This window comes from Lactuca serriola, chromosome 5 (assembly GCF_051521515.1).
Source record: "Lactuca serriola cultivar US96UC23 chromosome 5, Lser_US96UC23_V15, whole genome shotgun sequence".
Lineage (NCBI taxonomy): Eukaryota > Viridiplantae > Streptophyta > Magnoliopsida > Asterales > Asteraceae > Lactuca > Lactuca serriola.
The window spans coordinates 7,676,783-7,693,909 of record NC_136412.1 but is presented as its reverse complement, the minus strand read 5'-3'; the positions used below and the strand labels follow the sequence as shown (position 1 = coordinate 7,693,909).

Below are 17,127 nucleotides of genomic sequence, written 5' to 3'. Positions count from 1 at the left end.
TTTTTTTAAAGTTAAACATAACAAAAAAACCAACACTTTTGTCTTCTAATATTTTATCCATCTTTCTTCCATGAAACTTGTCTTATTTTTAATATTTAATATATTAATTATTAATAATAAAAAATTGTATATAATATATGCGGTGCGGTGTGGTTTTTTTTTGCGGTTTTTAAAAACTAATAACCGCACCGTAAATTTGTGGTTTTTGAAAAACAGAAAACCTCATCATCGGTTTTTATTGTGGTTGCGGTTTATGCGGTTAATTTTAGTTGCGGTGCGGTTTTTGCTCATCCCTAGCAATATGTATGATATAATAGCCAACGAGATCAAATCACAACAAATCTGCATTTGATAGATAAAGCAAAAAGTTCTCCAAGTTAGAGCCAAAAACAGGAAGACGTCCACCTCGATCACACATCTTTAGAGACGAATCAATTACTTTTGAACCATCAAATATGGATTGCAACAAGATAATTTGTTCAGCAAAAACAAAAAATGAATCCAAGCAACAGGATTTATGTAAATAAGCAAGTTAGTGTTTCTTTCTCTAAAACTTTTGCAGTTGACGAGCCTGTAAAGATCTTATACGATGTTTGATTTATGCTCTATTTAAATGGATGGAAGGTTTGTTATTCTCTGCACTTTTGATGAAAGATTTCAGGTTCTTTCCTACACCCAAATCTTAAAGTATGAATCTTTGAAGGTTGTGAAGCCACTCCTACAAAAAAGAACAAGAAAGAAGGTACTTTAAGAGAGAAGGACTCAACCCTTTCAGAATCGATCACCCATAACAGAGCGCCCCTCTCCATTAACAATTTCTCCCATCCCTCCCTCTGTCGCATACACAAACACATAGTAATGGCAAGCCAAACACCTTCGTTTCCCCATGGAAGGAGCATATGGTGATGATTGATGAGTGAGGTGCCGATGGTGATAGGTGAGATGTCGATGGTGGGGTAGGTTGGTAGATCAGAGACACTTCCTTCTTTATTTTTGACTTTCGTTCTCTCTCCTTTCTCATTCTTGTCGAGCAAGACTGGATCTTGCGCATCTGGGTCTTCTTCGAAATCATCTCCATCATCTTCTGAATTTGGAGATTACAGGAAGTATTAAGTGTTTTGAACATACTAGGAAGAATTCGGTGGGTGGATTTGATGATGAAAGAAGATGAAGGATCGAGTTTAATGGTGTATTTGTGTGTGTGTGAGAGAGAGAGAGAGAGGAGAGGAGAGGTGGGAGCTTTATATATTAAAGAATTATGCTTTTTTTTAAATAACAAAAAAATTCATAAATGGTCATCTGTGTCAATGAAATGATGATAATGTCTTTTACCGACAAAAATTAACGGAGTAAGCAATAAGAACTTTTTGTTAAAACTATTGAAACCATAAGAATCATTTTGAGATTTCTAAAATTTAAAGAAATAGCTTTCAGATTTCAAGAAACCACAAGGAGCATTTATGAAGTTTTTGTCTTTTTATTTAAAAAGATAAAAAGTGTGTTTCATGTTATAAGACTATAGATATTGAGATGCATTTTTTTTTTATTTAAAAAGATAAAAAGTGTGTTTCATGTTATCAAGACTATAGATATTGAGATGCATTTTTTGGATTTATTAAAGATTAACAAAATTTTAGAATCCAAATTTCTAGACTAGATGCTCACATCCGTAACGACTCAAGACTCTCGGGTGATCTTTCGAGTTTGTACTCCACGATCATGGCACCCCCTTCATCACCATCATCCCTTCTTCCTTCGAAACCCCATTACGCCATAACCATCGTAACCTTCTTAATCCTCACTTGTTCCCACGTTCCAGTAGTAGAACCTCTTAAAGCACCCATTTTTCCACACGACCTTCTTCCATTATTACCCCGTCAAGTTTCATGGTCCATTCTCACTTCCCTCCGAGCCGCCACCGATCTTTTGCCCACCTTCGTTGGTGCCGCCTCCATTTCCAACAATTCTTATATAAATTGGAAAGGCTCTTGCTTTTATGAGAACTCTGCCTGGTTAGAGCTACATAATAAAACCGGCAGTGAATTTGGTGGAGGCACTCTCCATATCAAGGTCCATAGTACATACTTATGCATATACATCTATATTAGTTTTTTTGTTTATTGGTTTCCTTCTATCGTTTAGTCACTTTTTTTTTTTTGATGAATTGATCCTTTATTTTGGGGTATTTTGATTTATTCGACATGTGGGTTATTGATCTCTCGATTCTTGAATTGCTGCCAATAAAATTTTTAGTATATCTTTTTCTGGTACGGAGGTTAAATGCTTAGGGTTTCTTGAAGTATGTTACTGTAGAGATTCATACCTTTGTAGGTTTTATGTTTCTTTGTTTTCTTCAATGTGTTCTTCAGCCTCACCTTTTTAATTTAGCCACCCTTTATTTTGGATGTATTCTGTATTTTGATTCGTTTTGGCATGTGGGCATGGATTTCTTGATTTTTAACCATCATTTGATTTTTGAATTGAAGCTGATACAAGTTTTAGTGAAGTTTTAAAGATCTGGAGCTTAACTTCTTAGGGTTTTTTAAAAGTATGTTTGGAGTGGTAGGATTTGTCCAATATAATGATGTGTTCAATGATTAAGCTAATAATGATGTGTTCATGAACCAGTTGCTTGGTTTTATCATTTGCTTAATTAGTTCTGTACTTGTGTTAATCATGTTTCATGTGCAAAACATGAAAAATACATTTCTCTATCTTAAGGGGTGTTTGGATGTGTGATTTTTGTGGTTATTATTGGCACTTGAATAATAAGAATCAGATTACTAGTTGATTAAAGTTATGAATTGTTTCGTAATTGTGAGTTTATCATTTCATGGTTGCTTTTGTTGTTATCTGCATTTTAGATTGATATTCTTAGATCTCTTTCTTGTTGTCTGGACAAAGTTGATGGATATTGTAAAATTTATTTTTTTGGAATTCAAGGATTAAATGGTCATTTATTCTCATTCTGACAATTTATTCAGTCTAGAAAAAGTAACAATCTTTATGTATCCAGACAGACAACATTACCTGTACAAGACTTAGGAACTGTTTCTCTTTTTCCCCATTAAGTTGTTATGGGTAAAATGTCTACTAAATGGGTGATGATGTTTGTCTGGACAAAGTGATGTAGACATAAAGTCTGTTTCTTTTGTAGACTGAATAAACCGTTTGAATAATCCTAAATGATCATTTCATCTTTACATTTGAGTCAAAATTTTAAGCACACCCAACTATCAAATATCATTATCCTATAATGCACGTAACGCGTTAAAAGCTTTTTAAGTTTCTAAAATACTTTCATCTTATCTTATTTTAGGTAAGTAATGCACACAGTTGGACATGTATGGATCTTTATATCTTTGCAACTCCATATCGTGTGACATGGGACTATTATTTCTTATCTCGGGAACATAAAATCGAGTTTCGTGAATGGGAAGGGAAAGCCGAATATGAATATGTAAGTTTCCATTATTTGTTGTGATGAATGAGCCACTTATCGTGTGTTAAAGTTAAACCCTATTTCTTCCTTGTTGAAGGTGAAAAATAATGGAGTTTCCATTTTTCTTTTGGAAGCGGGGATGTTAGGAACCCTTGAAGCATTGTGGGAGGTGTTCCCGTTGTTTACAAATACTGGATGGGGGGAAAGTGCAAATCTTGCTTTTCTAAAGAAAAACATGGGAGCTAAATTTGAAGAGAGACCCGAGCCATGGGTAACTGACATCAACATAGATGACATACAATCAGGAGACTTTCTTGCAATATCCAAGATCCGCGGGTTATGGGGCGGGTTTGAGACTCTTGAGAAATGGGCATCTGGGGCTTACGCGGGTCACTCCGCCGTTTGCTTGAGGGATTCTGAAGGAAAACTATGGGTTGGAGAATCTGGACATGAAGATGAAGAGGTAAATAAATAATCATTATCTTGTTGTTATGTTTATTAAATGGAACGAAGTGGATTTTTTTAGGGTGAAAATCTTATTGCGATGATGCCATGGGAAGAGTGGTGGGAGTTTGAGCTGACAAAAGATAACACAAATCCGCATATTGCATTGCTTCCTTTGCATCCTGATCTTCGGGCCAAATTTAATGAAACGGCTGCATGGGAGTATGCAAAAAGCATGATAGGAAAACCATACGGTTATCATAATTTGATATTTAGCTGGATCGACACCATTGATGGAAACTATCCACCACCATTGGATGCTCATCTGGTATTTTCACTCAATTTGTCCCACAAAATGAAAAATGGTATTTATTTATGCAAGTGTAAAAGTATTTTGGATTATGGTGTACAGGTTGCTTCTGTTATGACCATATGGAACCAAGTACGACCCGAATATGCCGCCAATATATGGAACGAAGCCTTGAACAAGCGGCTTGGTACTCAGGTTTGTTTGTTTTTCTTATTTGGGATTATGATTTGTTAAGAAATGAATGAAAGTATTTATTTGCAGGATCTTGAGCTTCCGGAGATATTGGTAGAAGTGGAAAGGCGTGGATCATCTTTCGCGCAGCTATTAACGATTCCTGAACAGGATGACTGGACATATGTGGATGGAAAATCAGCTTCTTGTGTTGCATTCATCCTTGAAATGTACAAAGCAGCCGGACTCTTTGGTGATCTTGCAAACTATATTCAAGTTACTGAATTCACGGTGAGTTTTACATGTGGCTGTGGGTGTTTTTTTTTTTTTTTTTTTTTTCATTTAATAATTAATATATGCAGATAAAAGACGCTTATACCCTCAACTTCTTTGAGAAGAATTCGAGCCGTCTCCCAAAGTGGTGCAATGATGAGAAACTTGGGTATTGTCAAATTAAGGGGAAGTATCGGATGGAGCTGCCGGGATACAATTCTATTGAGCCATACCCACATATGGCTGAAAGCTGCCCCTCCATGCCTCCGGATTACTCCAGACCCAAGTATTGTTGAACCCATCATTCATCCGTCTTAACTCTTAATCTACAACATGTTGTGTATATTGATGCATTTCGGCATGTTAAGTAGAAGATTGTATATTTGTAGGGATCAAATGTAAGTAAAATTCTGCTTCTGCTTATCTCATCTCTATTTTCTATATATGCTTGTCTTAACCTATCAAAATGATTACAATATAACCACAATATTGAAATTGTGATTGATGTAAAACTAGGATATAAATACAAAGTGTTTAACGTAAAAATAGCAATTAAATCTTCTCTTAAAAATAATAACTTTTATTGATTTCAATTGGTTATAATTTAGAACCTTTATTGAACTGATCTTTTTCAAAGTATATTTTTTTAGCGACCTAACCTAAATTATATATCTTACTAGAAGTTATGACAAAAATAAATTAATTAATACTATATGAAATGATAAAATTTTGAACGGCATTAGCAACAAAAAGAAATCGAACACACAGTAAAAAGCGTAAGTCAACCATTAATCACTAACAATTAGTCTTAACAAAAAAACCATTCGTCTAATTAACCAAACCAAACCATTGACATTTGAGCTCCTATCTAATCAAGATCCTTGAGGCATTCCTGAAGGATATCAACGATAATTGCCATATCGTGGACAACAATGCCTGATGAAAGCTTGATTTGGATGATATTGTTTTCTTTGCCAACTGCTGATATTATAAGAACACCATTCTCCTTGCATTTATCAACAACATGTTGAGCTTCAACATCTAGCTCCACTGCAGCTAGAGGCCCGGATGCTCGTATTTCTCTTACATGACCTTTTTCCTCCAAGTTTCTCACTTAAAATGTTTTTTTAAGAATATGCCTTTTCTTGTTGTGATGTCCAAAACATCGGGTCGGGCTATTAGTCTGAAACATTCTAAAACTACACTGCATTCATCCGGGATATAATCCTCCTCGAATTTGCATATGTGGGCTTTCATTTTTTCATTCACCAAGACACCATGTATGGCCAAACTTCCAAATTTAACCATCCTTAGATCCGGCTTTACACCCAACACTTCGTGGGCCCAAAGCCGCCCAGTTACACCAAGCCCAGATTCAAACTGCAATTAATTGGAATTATAAGCATTCATATATAATTTTATACTAGTAATAACTAATTACATTATTTTACCTCATTGCGAGTAGTACTCCTGCTTTGTCACAAGCAGTCCTCAAAGACTGCAGCTGCTCTTGTTTAAAGTTGCATATCTCTCCATTGCAATATATGGGGTCCACAAAGACAAGAGCAACTTTTCCTTGAGAAATAAGTTTCTCTGCCTCACTAATATTATTGCTCCTCATGGGTGGAAAATTAGGACTAACCATGTTATCAGAGAAAGAGATGTATTCAGTTGGCTGAAACTTGTTGTGTGCAAAAGTTTGGAACATTCCTGCATATGTTAAGGCAGCCTTAATTGCTACTGCCTCTGAGGGGTAAAACCATATTGCTTCAGCAAATGAAGCTGATGCAACCACCTCTCCAGCAAAATTCTGCAACAACCCAATTAATTTTAATAAAATAAAATAACCTTATATTCATATTTTATGTTTTAATGTTTATTGTTTCTGTTTGTAATAAATGATATGATAAGACAGACAGAAGACCTAGAAATTATGTAGAGATGATGAGCCAAAAATGTTTCTGATTTTAACATTCAACAAATCAGTTTAAATCCTAAGAGAGCAAAAAGAAAAATTGGTTGCTAGTTTTACATTTCACAGTTTGATAACAGACCTTCTTAGTGAACGTGCATTCGTTGGAGTGCCCAGGTTTTCCGCATTTGAAACAAGTGACCCCTCCGTCACACTTTCCAGAGTGCTTCTTCTTGCACTTGTCACACCACTTCGCTTCTGATCCTCCTCCTCTCGAACCAGATTTCGAAAATTTACTCTTCTTTCCGGATCTCGAGGATCCATCGAACTTCCGTTTCTCACCAACCTCGGCCCTCTCCATACCTCTTTCCTTTTGTTGGGTCTCCACATTCTTAGCTGCTCAAACAGCTGATTTCAGAGTGGTTGCCATCTTGACTTTTGGGCTAAAGTCAGCCGGCAGTCCGTTTGCGAACTTCTCAATTTTGGAAAGTTCGGTTGGCACTAGGTATGGAAATAACTTCATCTTTTCCGTGAATGCAACAGCATAGTCATCGATGCTCATTCTTCCCTTCTTCAAATTTTGGAACTCATTGTTCAGATCGATCAGATCTATCTCTGAACAGTATTGCGCCTTCAGTTGTTCCAATAACTTATCGCATGACATTTTCAAAGCTTCTCCTCGCGGCATTGTATCTGCCAATAGCTTCCACCAGCTCAAGACTCCAGTTTTCAATTGTCTCACAGCGAAGACAGTCTTCTGCTTCTCGCTGCAGTCGCAGCTCCAAACACCATCTCCTTCTCGGAGATCCAATCCATAATCTCAACAGGCTTTGGGCTTCCTGAGAGACTTGGTGGTTTCGCACCCAAGAAATTTTTGTACATCCGCCTGTGACATCCCCAATTTCACGACCAGAAAAGACCGATTTGTTTATGCTTTGTTTTTAAAATCAGAGTAATCGTTTAAAGAAAACTGTTGCGGAATTTGTTCCCATAAACAAAAATATGATAACCATTTATCCAAACATTTCTCAAAGAGAATGTATTTTCATTAAATAATAAAACCTTGGGATGTCATGTTCGATACAGACCAAAAGCATAAACAATATAAAATAGACCTTACAATAGTTATTTATAACTACTGATCTATAATCCAAAATCTCTCGTCAAGTCCGCCAACTTATACCTTTGTGCCATTACCTGTAATGAAAAGAAAATTGAGTGGGTCAGGCTTGGGAGCCTGGTGAGCATATAGGGTTTTCAACCCACAATAATATAATTATTATATTTAATCAACAAACAATCAACCCAATTACCCATCCTCATTATCTTCTTAAGATTTTACCCAAAAAACCAACTATCCTTCATTCATTTATTCCTAAGGAATTGGCACGAAGTCCATTGCTGCCAAAGTTTATTTATCAAGTACTAAATCCATAGCTATCAGGCGCTAACTCCATAGTCACCAAGGTTCACTTAACAAACGCTAACTCCATAGTCGCCAAGGTTTACTCAACAAGCGCTAACTCCATAGTCGCCAAGGTTCATCAAATAGGCACGAAGTCACATCGCCGCCGAGGTTTATACAATAGGCGCTAACTCCATAGTCACCAACTATCCCATCTACCCAAGTTCTACCCAACATTTTCGTAGATATAAATGCTTACACAGTTTAAATCATTTAACACTTGTATAAAACATCAATTCCACGCCCATCTTAAATAGACAAATAATATATAAACACATAACACGTATTTCATAGCAAATACTTCATATTTATGTGTTAGAAGAAAGTAACTACACACTCACGCATATAAACAACAATATACTTAATACACTCAAACCATACTTGTATTATTATCGTGTTTATGAAAGGTAGTATACACTCACTTGATTAGAAGATGATCGGACAGCACTACGACTTATAGTAGTAGTATTCTTCGGTAGATCTGGAAGATCTTCACAAAAACCGAACTTCTCGCGGGCAGAGCTTCGGCTCAGGAATCTTAATTCTCGGGATCTTCAGGACCTCGGGACTTGCTTCGGGGCTCGGGAATGATACCGGGGCTTCGGGGTACTTCTGGCACGCAAAACGATGCAAAACGGGAGAGAGAAGAGAGAAAAAGAGCAATTGAGTCGGCTACCCTCGCATCCTATTTATAGGAGGCTGGAGCCTCGGAGTACGCGGGGCGTACTGGTCCGAAATCGTCATTGCTTACGTATCCGAAGTCACTTGAGTGCGAGGTGCGTCATGCTTCGCGGTACCCGGGGCGTACAGCAGTACGCTGGGCGTACTTCGGATGAGTCCGATGACTCCTCTTCGGATAATACCAAGATTTAGAATTAAATTTAAATATTAAATATTTAATAAACTTCGGAAATTCATATCTTCTTCATACGAACTCCATTTTCGACGTTCTTTATATCCACGCGTAGGTGAGACTACGCTCTACAACTTTCGTTTAGACTTCGTCGGCTAATTTTGACTTTTATTTTTATTAATTATTTTTAGTAGGCCGGGACAGAAAACTTCGTTATAAATTCATAACTTCTTCGTTTGACGTCCGTTCTCGCCTAACTTTTCATCGTTTTTATAAAATTAATGAGATCTTCGATTCTCATTTATATTGTTTCGGCTAAAAACCACTCGGTCTCAAATCGAGTATTCGGGCTGCATACAGCTAAGTCGAAACTTCGAAAAATCATAACTTTCTCATACGAAGTCAGATTTGGGCGTTCTTTTTATGCACGCTCACGGTTTAACGTATTCTACGACTTTCATTTAGATTGATAAGGCTAAATATCGCTCTAACGTAAATTCACTTTTTACGTCGCGCTGTGTCGTGTCGGTTCTGTCGCGAAACTTCGACAAGTCATAACTTCTTCATTATAACTCGGATTTCGGCGTTCTTTATATGTACGGAATCCTTGTAACATATACTAAAACTTAGTTAAGATTATTCATCCTAAATAATCTTCTATTAAAAATTCATTTTTGACGCTTATCGTCTCTAAATTGACTAGCCCTGATATACGGGCGTTACACCGCCCATCCTTGTTGTTTCTCCCTTTTGGGCCATCCCTTTGCTCACCTTGAGTCTGTACTTGACTCACTTGGCGGCTGTAGTTCCCTTCCTCAGATTGTTCGGGAACTGGCTCCGTCGGTTCAACATGTATGGTAGGTTCGTCCCTATTTTCGTGGAGCATCTGTCTCATTTCTTCCCTTTGTTCCGCTAGCATAGCCCGAATCATGGCTTGAACTCCAGCCATGGTGACTAGCTCAGGTGCTACTTCTTCTACAACAGGTATTTGCTGAACCACTGGGGGTTGGTTCCTATCTCCATTTGCGTTCACGTTTCCGCTACGGGTCCTTGCCATCTTGATCTATACACCGAATAAGGTGAATTTAGATCTTTGATGTTCAAATCATCCTTATCTCTCCGAAACGTTTACATGCTAGTTTTAATATCGTACTCGTACGTTTAGAATCCTAAACACATAAGGTTTCCAGATCTGGTCGGCAATAGACCATAGATCCGAACAAATAACAGCATATCATGCACAAAGCATTTAGCACATAAAATCATTTTAGGTACAATTCCTAAAATAAGCTAGTGCTCACACCTGACAATCATCACTTAGCATTCTAAGTTTAAGTCTAGAAATCCTACAAATTCCTAGTTTGCTTAAACTAATGCTCTGATACCAACTGTGACATCCCCAAAATCACGGCCATAAAAGATCGATTTTGTTTATGCTTTGTTTGAAAATCAGAGTAACATTTTAAATAAAAGTGTTGCGGAATTTGTCCCAAAACAAAATATGATAAAGATTTATCAAAAGCATTTCCATAGAAATGTATTTCATTAAAAGACTTGGGATGTCATGTTCGTACAGATCAAAAGCATAAACAGTAGAATATAAGCCTTACTACATTATTTCACATCTACAGGCCTATATCCGTAATCCCTCGTCCAAACATCATATTTATGCTCAAGCGCCACTACCTGTAATACATAAAACTAAGTGGGTCAGGCTTGGGAGCCTGGTGAGCACATAGGGTTTTCAACCCACAATAAATAAGTTTATTAATTTCATCAATCAACAATAACCCGATTACCCATTCCCGTTATCCTCACTTTACGTCCCTAAACACCTATCATAAGGGACCTAGTCTAAGGATCATCATCGGGATGGACACTACTGCTAAGGGGATTCCTCGGCAATAAATGTCCTAATGGCAACCATGTGGGGGATGGAGTACACCGGTGAACACATCGTTCACAAACACCTACAGGTTGCGAGCCTGCTAGTGTTCCACTGGACCGTCTAGAAGAGTCCGTGGTCGTCATCCATACTCCGCTAGATGACAGAATCAACAACATCAACATCGAGGCCTCTCATCATTTTATCACACATCACCTATTACATCTACCCATGTTTTACCCCAACATTTTTATAGATATAAAATACATATACAGTTCAAATCATTGAAAACATGTATAACAATCTTCATCCAACATAGATAGCAAGTATTCAGATAATATGCACACATAGCACGTAGTTTATATAAAATACTTCATATCTATGTGTAAGCTGAAAGTAACTATGCACTCACCTGGTAAGGTGGTGACTCGGCACTCGGACAGCACTTCGTTACTTCTTAAAACAATTTTTCCTTGACCAAAACCTAGTATTAATACCACTAGAGTTTAGTTTTAACGTTAATCGCGACTAATTAATAGTCTAGCTATTATTACTATTATATAAGCGTTAAATAACACTCAATATAACTCATAATAATAGCCCAAATAATTATTTTAAGGTCCTAATAATGTTACTATAATTAAATAAAAGCTATATTAAATATAGTATAGGCGTAACTCACTTACAACGGGTTTTTATTAAAAACTGGGCTTCGCTGGAGCAGCGTTTCCGAGCCGAAAACTTTTCTTCTCGGAGCCGTCGGGCGCTCCGGGGCTTTCTTCTTGTGATAAGGAGGTTCCCTAAACTTGGGAGGGGTTTAGGGAGGTTAGAGATAAGTTAGAGAGAGAAAGAAAGGTTTGAAGGTGTGAGGAAATAATGAAGAGTTCATCTCTTATTTATAGGAAGTGTATAGTAAAGTAGTTTCCAAGCTTCGTCCGTAAATTTTGCATACGAACTCCGTTTTTGTCTGTCTTTTTACCGTTGAGTTCCTATTAATGAGATCTTCAACTTTCATTTAGACCTTGTTAGCTAATTCTCATTCTATCTCGGATTTACAAAACTGTATTGAATTCGCCTCGCTCGAAAAGTAGAGACTAAGCTTCGTCCATAACTTTCGCATACGAGCTCCGTTTTTGTCTGTCTTTTTACCGTTGAGTTCCTATTAATGAGATCTTCAACTCTCATTTAGACCTCGTTGGCTAATTCTCATTCTATCTCGGATTTACAAAACTGTATCGAATTCGCCGCGCTCGAAAAGTAGGGACTAAGCTTCGTCCGTATCTTTCACATACGAGCTCTATTATCGACGTTCTTTATATACACACGTTGGTATTTACGAGTACTACAACTTTCATTTAGATCCCGTCGGATAAAAATCGACCGATCTAAAATTCAGATTTCGGGCTGTGTACTGCTATGCTAAATCTTAGAAAAATCATAACTTCCTCATACGAAGTCAGATTTGGGCGTTCTTTTTATCGATGTTCTTAGTTTAACATATTCTACGACTTTCGTTTAGAGCACTAAGACTAAATCTCGCTCTATCGTAAATTCACTATTTACGCTTCCCGGTATTGTGCCGGTTCTGTCGCGAAACTTCGACGGGTCATAACTTCTTCGTTATGTCTCGGATTTCGGCATTCCTTATATCCCCGAAATCCTTGTTTCGACCACTACAAATTTATGTAGAGATATCGGGTTTATCTCACACTTTAATTTTAACGCTTATTTTTATTCTTTATTAATTATACATTTATATTTAAATAATAAGCACAATAACACACATAATTCACATAATACTCAAATATTTCATCTTTATTACTTCAAAAAGAGTCACAATAGTTGACCTAGACTATTACATTGACAAATATGCTTAGCCCTGAAACCCGGGCGTTACGCGATTGGCCTATCAACATAATTCAGGCTCGTGTCCACCTGAATATCCTCTAGTGGTAGTACTGCCGACTCGTCGGCTATACACTTCCTCAACTGAGACACATGGATGGTATCATGTATCTGGCTCAACTCGGCAGGTAGCTCTAAACGATACACTACTCTGCCCACCCTCGCGGTCACCCTAAAAGGACCAATGTATCGGGGCCCCAGCTTGCCTCTCTTCCTGAATCAGATCACTCGGCAGGTAGCTCTAAACGATACACTACCCTCCCATCTCATAAACGCCTCAATCTTGGCTGGATCGACCAATATCCCATTCTTGTTAACGAGGTTTCCCAAGAACTTGACCTCTCGTAACTAGAAATCACACTTGGAGAATTTGGCGAAAAGCCTCTCCGACCTCAATACTCCGAGAATTTCTCTCAAATGATCCTCATGCTACTCTTTAGATCTCGAATATACCAGAATATCGTCGATGAACACGATCACCGACCGATCCAACATCAGCCTGCACACCCTATTCATGAGATCCATGAACGCTGCCGGTGCAATGGTGAACCCAAAAGGCATCACCACGAACTTGTACTGCCCATAACGAGTCCCGAATGCCGTCTTCTGGATATCTTCATCCCACAGTCTCATCTGATGATATCCATACCTCAAATCTATCTTGGACAACCAAGACGCTCCCTGCAACTGATCGAATAGATCATCGATCCTCGGTAACGGATAACGGTTCTTGACTGTCAACTTGTTCAACTCCCGGTAATCAATGCACATCTGGTGTGAACCATCCTTTTTCTTGACAAAAAGGATCGGCGCTCCCCACGGCGAGCTACTCGGTCTAATAAACCTCTTTCCCAGCAGCTTCTGAAGTTGCGAGGATAATTCCTACATCTCTGGCGGCGCAAGGCGATAAGGCGCCTTAGTGATAGGCGCTGCCCCCGGAACCAAATCGATGCGGAACTCCACCTGCCTCTCGGGAGGCACACCCGGTAACTCCTCGAGAAAAACATCTGGGAACTCACACACTATCGAAACATCATCAATCGAACTCAGTCTCTCCGCAGCCACTCGTGTATCCATCACATAAGCTACAAACCCGCTGCAGCCCTGCTGTAAAGTCTGTTTCACTCTAGCAGCCGAACAAAACGCTGAACTACATCGGGTACCCTCGCCATACATCGTTAGCACTCCCCCACTAGGGTCTCGTATCGTCACTATCTGCCACTCACATTCTATAACCGCCCCAAATCGGCTCAACCAATCCATGCCCACTATAACGCAAATGTCCCCCATCGCAATCGGGACTAGATCTATCAGGAACTCAACACCGAAGATCTCGAGTACACATCCTTAAATCACATCAGTCGCATATACCGCTCGCTCGTCGGCTATAGAAACTCGCAGAGGCCAGCTCAACACCTCTCGTCGAATACTGATGTGCTGACTAAATGCTAACGACACAAATGATCGACTCTCACCCGAGTCAAATAACACCAAAGCAGGTACAAAATTTACAAGAAAAGTACCTACGCATACCACAATATAAGCACAAATCTTAAACTCAACAATAAGAAATAAAAGGATACATACCAGCCACGATGTCGGGCGCTACGCGGACCTCCTCCACTATCAACTGGAAGGCTCTCCCGCGAGCCTTCGGTGCCTCGGCCTTCGTTGGCCGGATCTCAGTAGCTCGGGCAGTCGGTGCAGATCCTTGTGCCGATCCCTGTAGCAGATGTGGGCACTCTTCCTTCCGATGGCCGGTCTGGTTGCAATGAAAGTAAACCGAGAATCCCTTGGGGCAATCCCTCACATAATGCCCCTTCTTCCCACACTTGTAACACACCCCAGCTCTTCACACCCCTTCGTGACTCTTGCCACACTTCCCACAAGTGCGGCTCTTCGGACCTCTAAATCTCGAATCAACGGGCTTTGCCCGCTTGGCGGCCGGCTGAGCCTCCGCCGGTCGTCTGTCCCTCCTATGAGACTCGGCCTCCTCCCTGACCTGAGTCTCCAGCTCAATCTCCCTATTCCGAGCATTTGCCTGGAGCTTAGCAAATGTCCGGTATGACGAGTTCGCCACGAACTCATGAATGTCCCTCCTCAGTATGCTCAAGTATCGGATCATGCTTGCCTGCTCAGAGACACATTCTCAGGGAAAAACAACACCCTCTTGTGAAACATCTGTGTGATCACCATCACGGACTCCGTTCCCTGCTTGAGGAACAAGAACTCCTGTGCCAACCGTTCCCTCTCTATCGGGGGAACATACTCATCCCTGAACATGGTGGTGAACCTCTCCCAGGTCACCGCTGAAATCTCCATAATAGTGAAATCCGCCGTCACAAACTTCCACCAGTCCTTTGCTCCCAAGAGAAGCCGGTTCAGTGCAAACCGAACCCTCAGATGCTCCGGACACGAACATGTGTAGAAGCATCCCTCGATATCAGAAATCCATCTCATCGCAGCAATCGGGTCCTACGTCCCATCAAACTCCGGTGGCTTCGTGTTGCAGAACTCCCAGAACAGCAACGAGTCACCCCCTGAGGTCTATTAGCAGCCACAGATGCAGTCGCTGCAGCAGCCACAACCTCAGTAACCGCTACGTATCTCTCATCGAACATCTCAATCAGAGTGGTCTTGATAGACCCAAACATATCTGGTATCTCTGCGCGGATAACCACAACCACCTCATCGTGGATCATCTGACGAAGCTCCTCATTACTCACGCCGCTGGTCTTTGGTCTGTGGTGTGTCACAACCATGATGTCTCTAAAATTCAAAATAGAAATATTAGAGAGTCGCTCGAGTACACTCACACTCGACAACTCAACCCTACTTGTTCCTTAGTATCCTAAGGATTCTTACTTGGATTGCTAAGTAGTACGGGCCCTATACTACCTTCCACACCGCATTAGCATTCACCCCAAGTCCTCCTCCTAGGATCCCAATTCACAAGTACTATATATCTTGCTAAGCATAGGCTACCTTCCGGCAGATCACTCATAAGCTCCTCACTACTACCTACTCGCACTCGAAGTATCTCATAGTAGCAGTAATCTCCTAGGCTAAGGCATCACAAATCAGGCCACTCTAGTCCTAGATATGAATACCTAGCCTACTCTAGCATGCATAGCATATCACATAATATCTCATAACACATAATGTAAGGGTATTTTGGGAAATCACCGTTCGGGCACTGGCTGATCGTACACACTGTTGCGTTCTGCCTTTCTCAAAATCTTTTACTCTTTTAGAAAAATTGTTTTTTTTTTTCTGAAAATTTTCCTCAAACCCTCGGTTTGAGTTCAAATGTGCCCGAAGGTGCATCCGAATCCCTCAAACCAAGACTATGATACCAACTTGTAACGACGTGAAAATTAAAACAATTTTTCATTTTTCAAACAACATAAAACTATTTCAATATTCTCAGTCTCATGTTCAAAAAATGTCATCATGATAAAAACATATCCCAAGATCATAAAATAAATCCTCTGCCAGTGTGTACGGATCATGCCGACGCCTTCCCGCGATCCTCGCTAGTACCTGAAACACATAACACTGTAAGCATAAATGCTTAGTGAGTTCCCCAAAATACCACATACAACACATATGCCACTCAAGGCTATAACACTGTATGAACCTCCGGTTTATGTGTCTCAGCGGGACCCTCCAGTCCCGTAGCTCGTTGACCCTCTGGTCCGGTCATAGCTCGTTGGACCCTCTGGTCCGGTCTGAATCGTTGGGCCCTTCGGTCCGGTCTATATCATTGGACTCTCCAGTCCGGTAAATATAACATATAGCATACATATATCACAAGGCACATAATCTCAAACATACATAACACATAAGACCCTTCGGTCTGCACATAGATGCCACTCCAGGCAATGTATAGTGAGAAGACTCACCTCGTATGAAGTCAGATAAACTCTCGTGCTTGATAACCCGACCTAGCCTCCTCCTATCAACATAATAACATCTCTAATCAATATCCTTCCATAACCTCATCTCTAATAGTGGGTAGAAGACCATTCTACCCTTCTCTGACTTCTCTTGAACCAGCTTAACCAAACTCTCAAGGTCAACTAAAGTCAACTCTAGCCAACGGTCAAACTTTGACCAGACTCGTCGAGTGCACATGGGTGACTCGGCGAGTCCAAGCGTGTCCCCTGAATCCTTCTAAGGTCTCACTCGACTCGTCGAGCAAACCTTCCACTCGATGGGTTACCACTGGTCATGAATCGCGGTGCAACCCCGACTCGACTCGTCGAGTCCCCTTATGGACTCGGCGAGTTCCTTCCATGGCAACACTCAAATGACCTTCTAAGGTTAGATCTGTTTCTCTAACCTATAGATCTGACCTTACCCTACTCAATAATCACGTAAAGGTCCGACCTTTACACTCATGCAACATCCATAATGCTTCTTTTGGTGCAATAGCCTCTAAAATGGCAACCTAGGTTCACATCT

General features: G+C 39.9%; 2 protein-coding genes across 2 annotated transcripts; one reads left to right on the top strand and one right to left on the bottom strand.

The window, feature by feature from the left end:
- Positions 1-1,616: 1,616 nt before the first annotated feature.
- On the top strand, positions 1,617-5,083 carry LOC145051917 (uncharacterized). The gene is made up of 7 exons (XM_078999747.1): positions 1,617-2,070; positions 3,320-3,460; positions 3,540-3,905; positions 3,969-4,214; positions 4,299-4,391; positions 4,458-4,658; positions 4,730-5,083. The coding sequence occupies exons 1-7, from the start codon at positions 1,720-1,722 to the stop codon at positions 4,934-4,936; spliced, it is 1,605 nt and encodes a 534-aa protein (XP_078855873.1). The 5' UTR covers positions 1,617-1,719; the 3' UTR covers positions 4,937-5,083.
- Positions 5,084-5,508: 425 nt separating this feature from the next.
- Positions 5,509-15,422, bottom strand: LOC145049314 (acetylornithine aminotransferase, chloroplastic/mitochondrial-like). Its single transcript, XM_078997741.1, has 4 exons — positions 15,198-15,422; positions 6,109-6,450; positions 5,844-6,020; positions 5,509-5,739 (listed from the first exon to the last, which is right to left on the bottom strand). Exons 1-4 carry the CDS (start codon positions 15,420-15,422, stop codon positions 5,509-5,511), a joined length of 975 nt encoding a protein of 324 aa, XP_078853867.1.
- Positions 15,423-17,127: the final 1,705 nt, after the last annotated feature.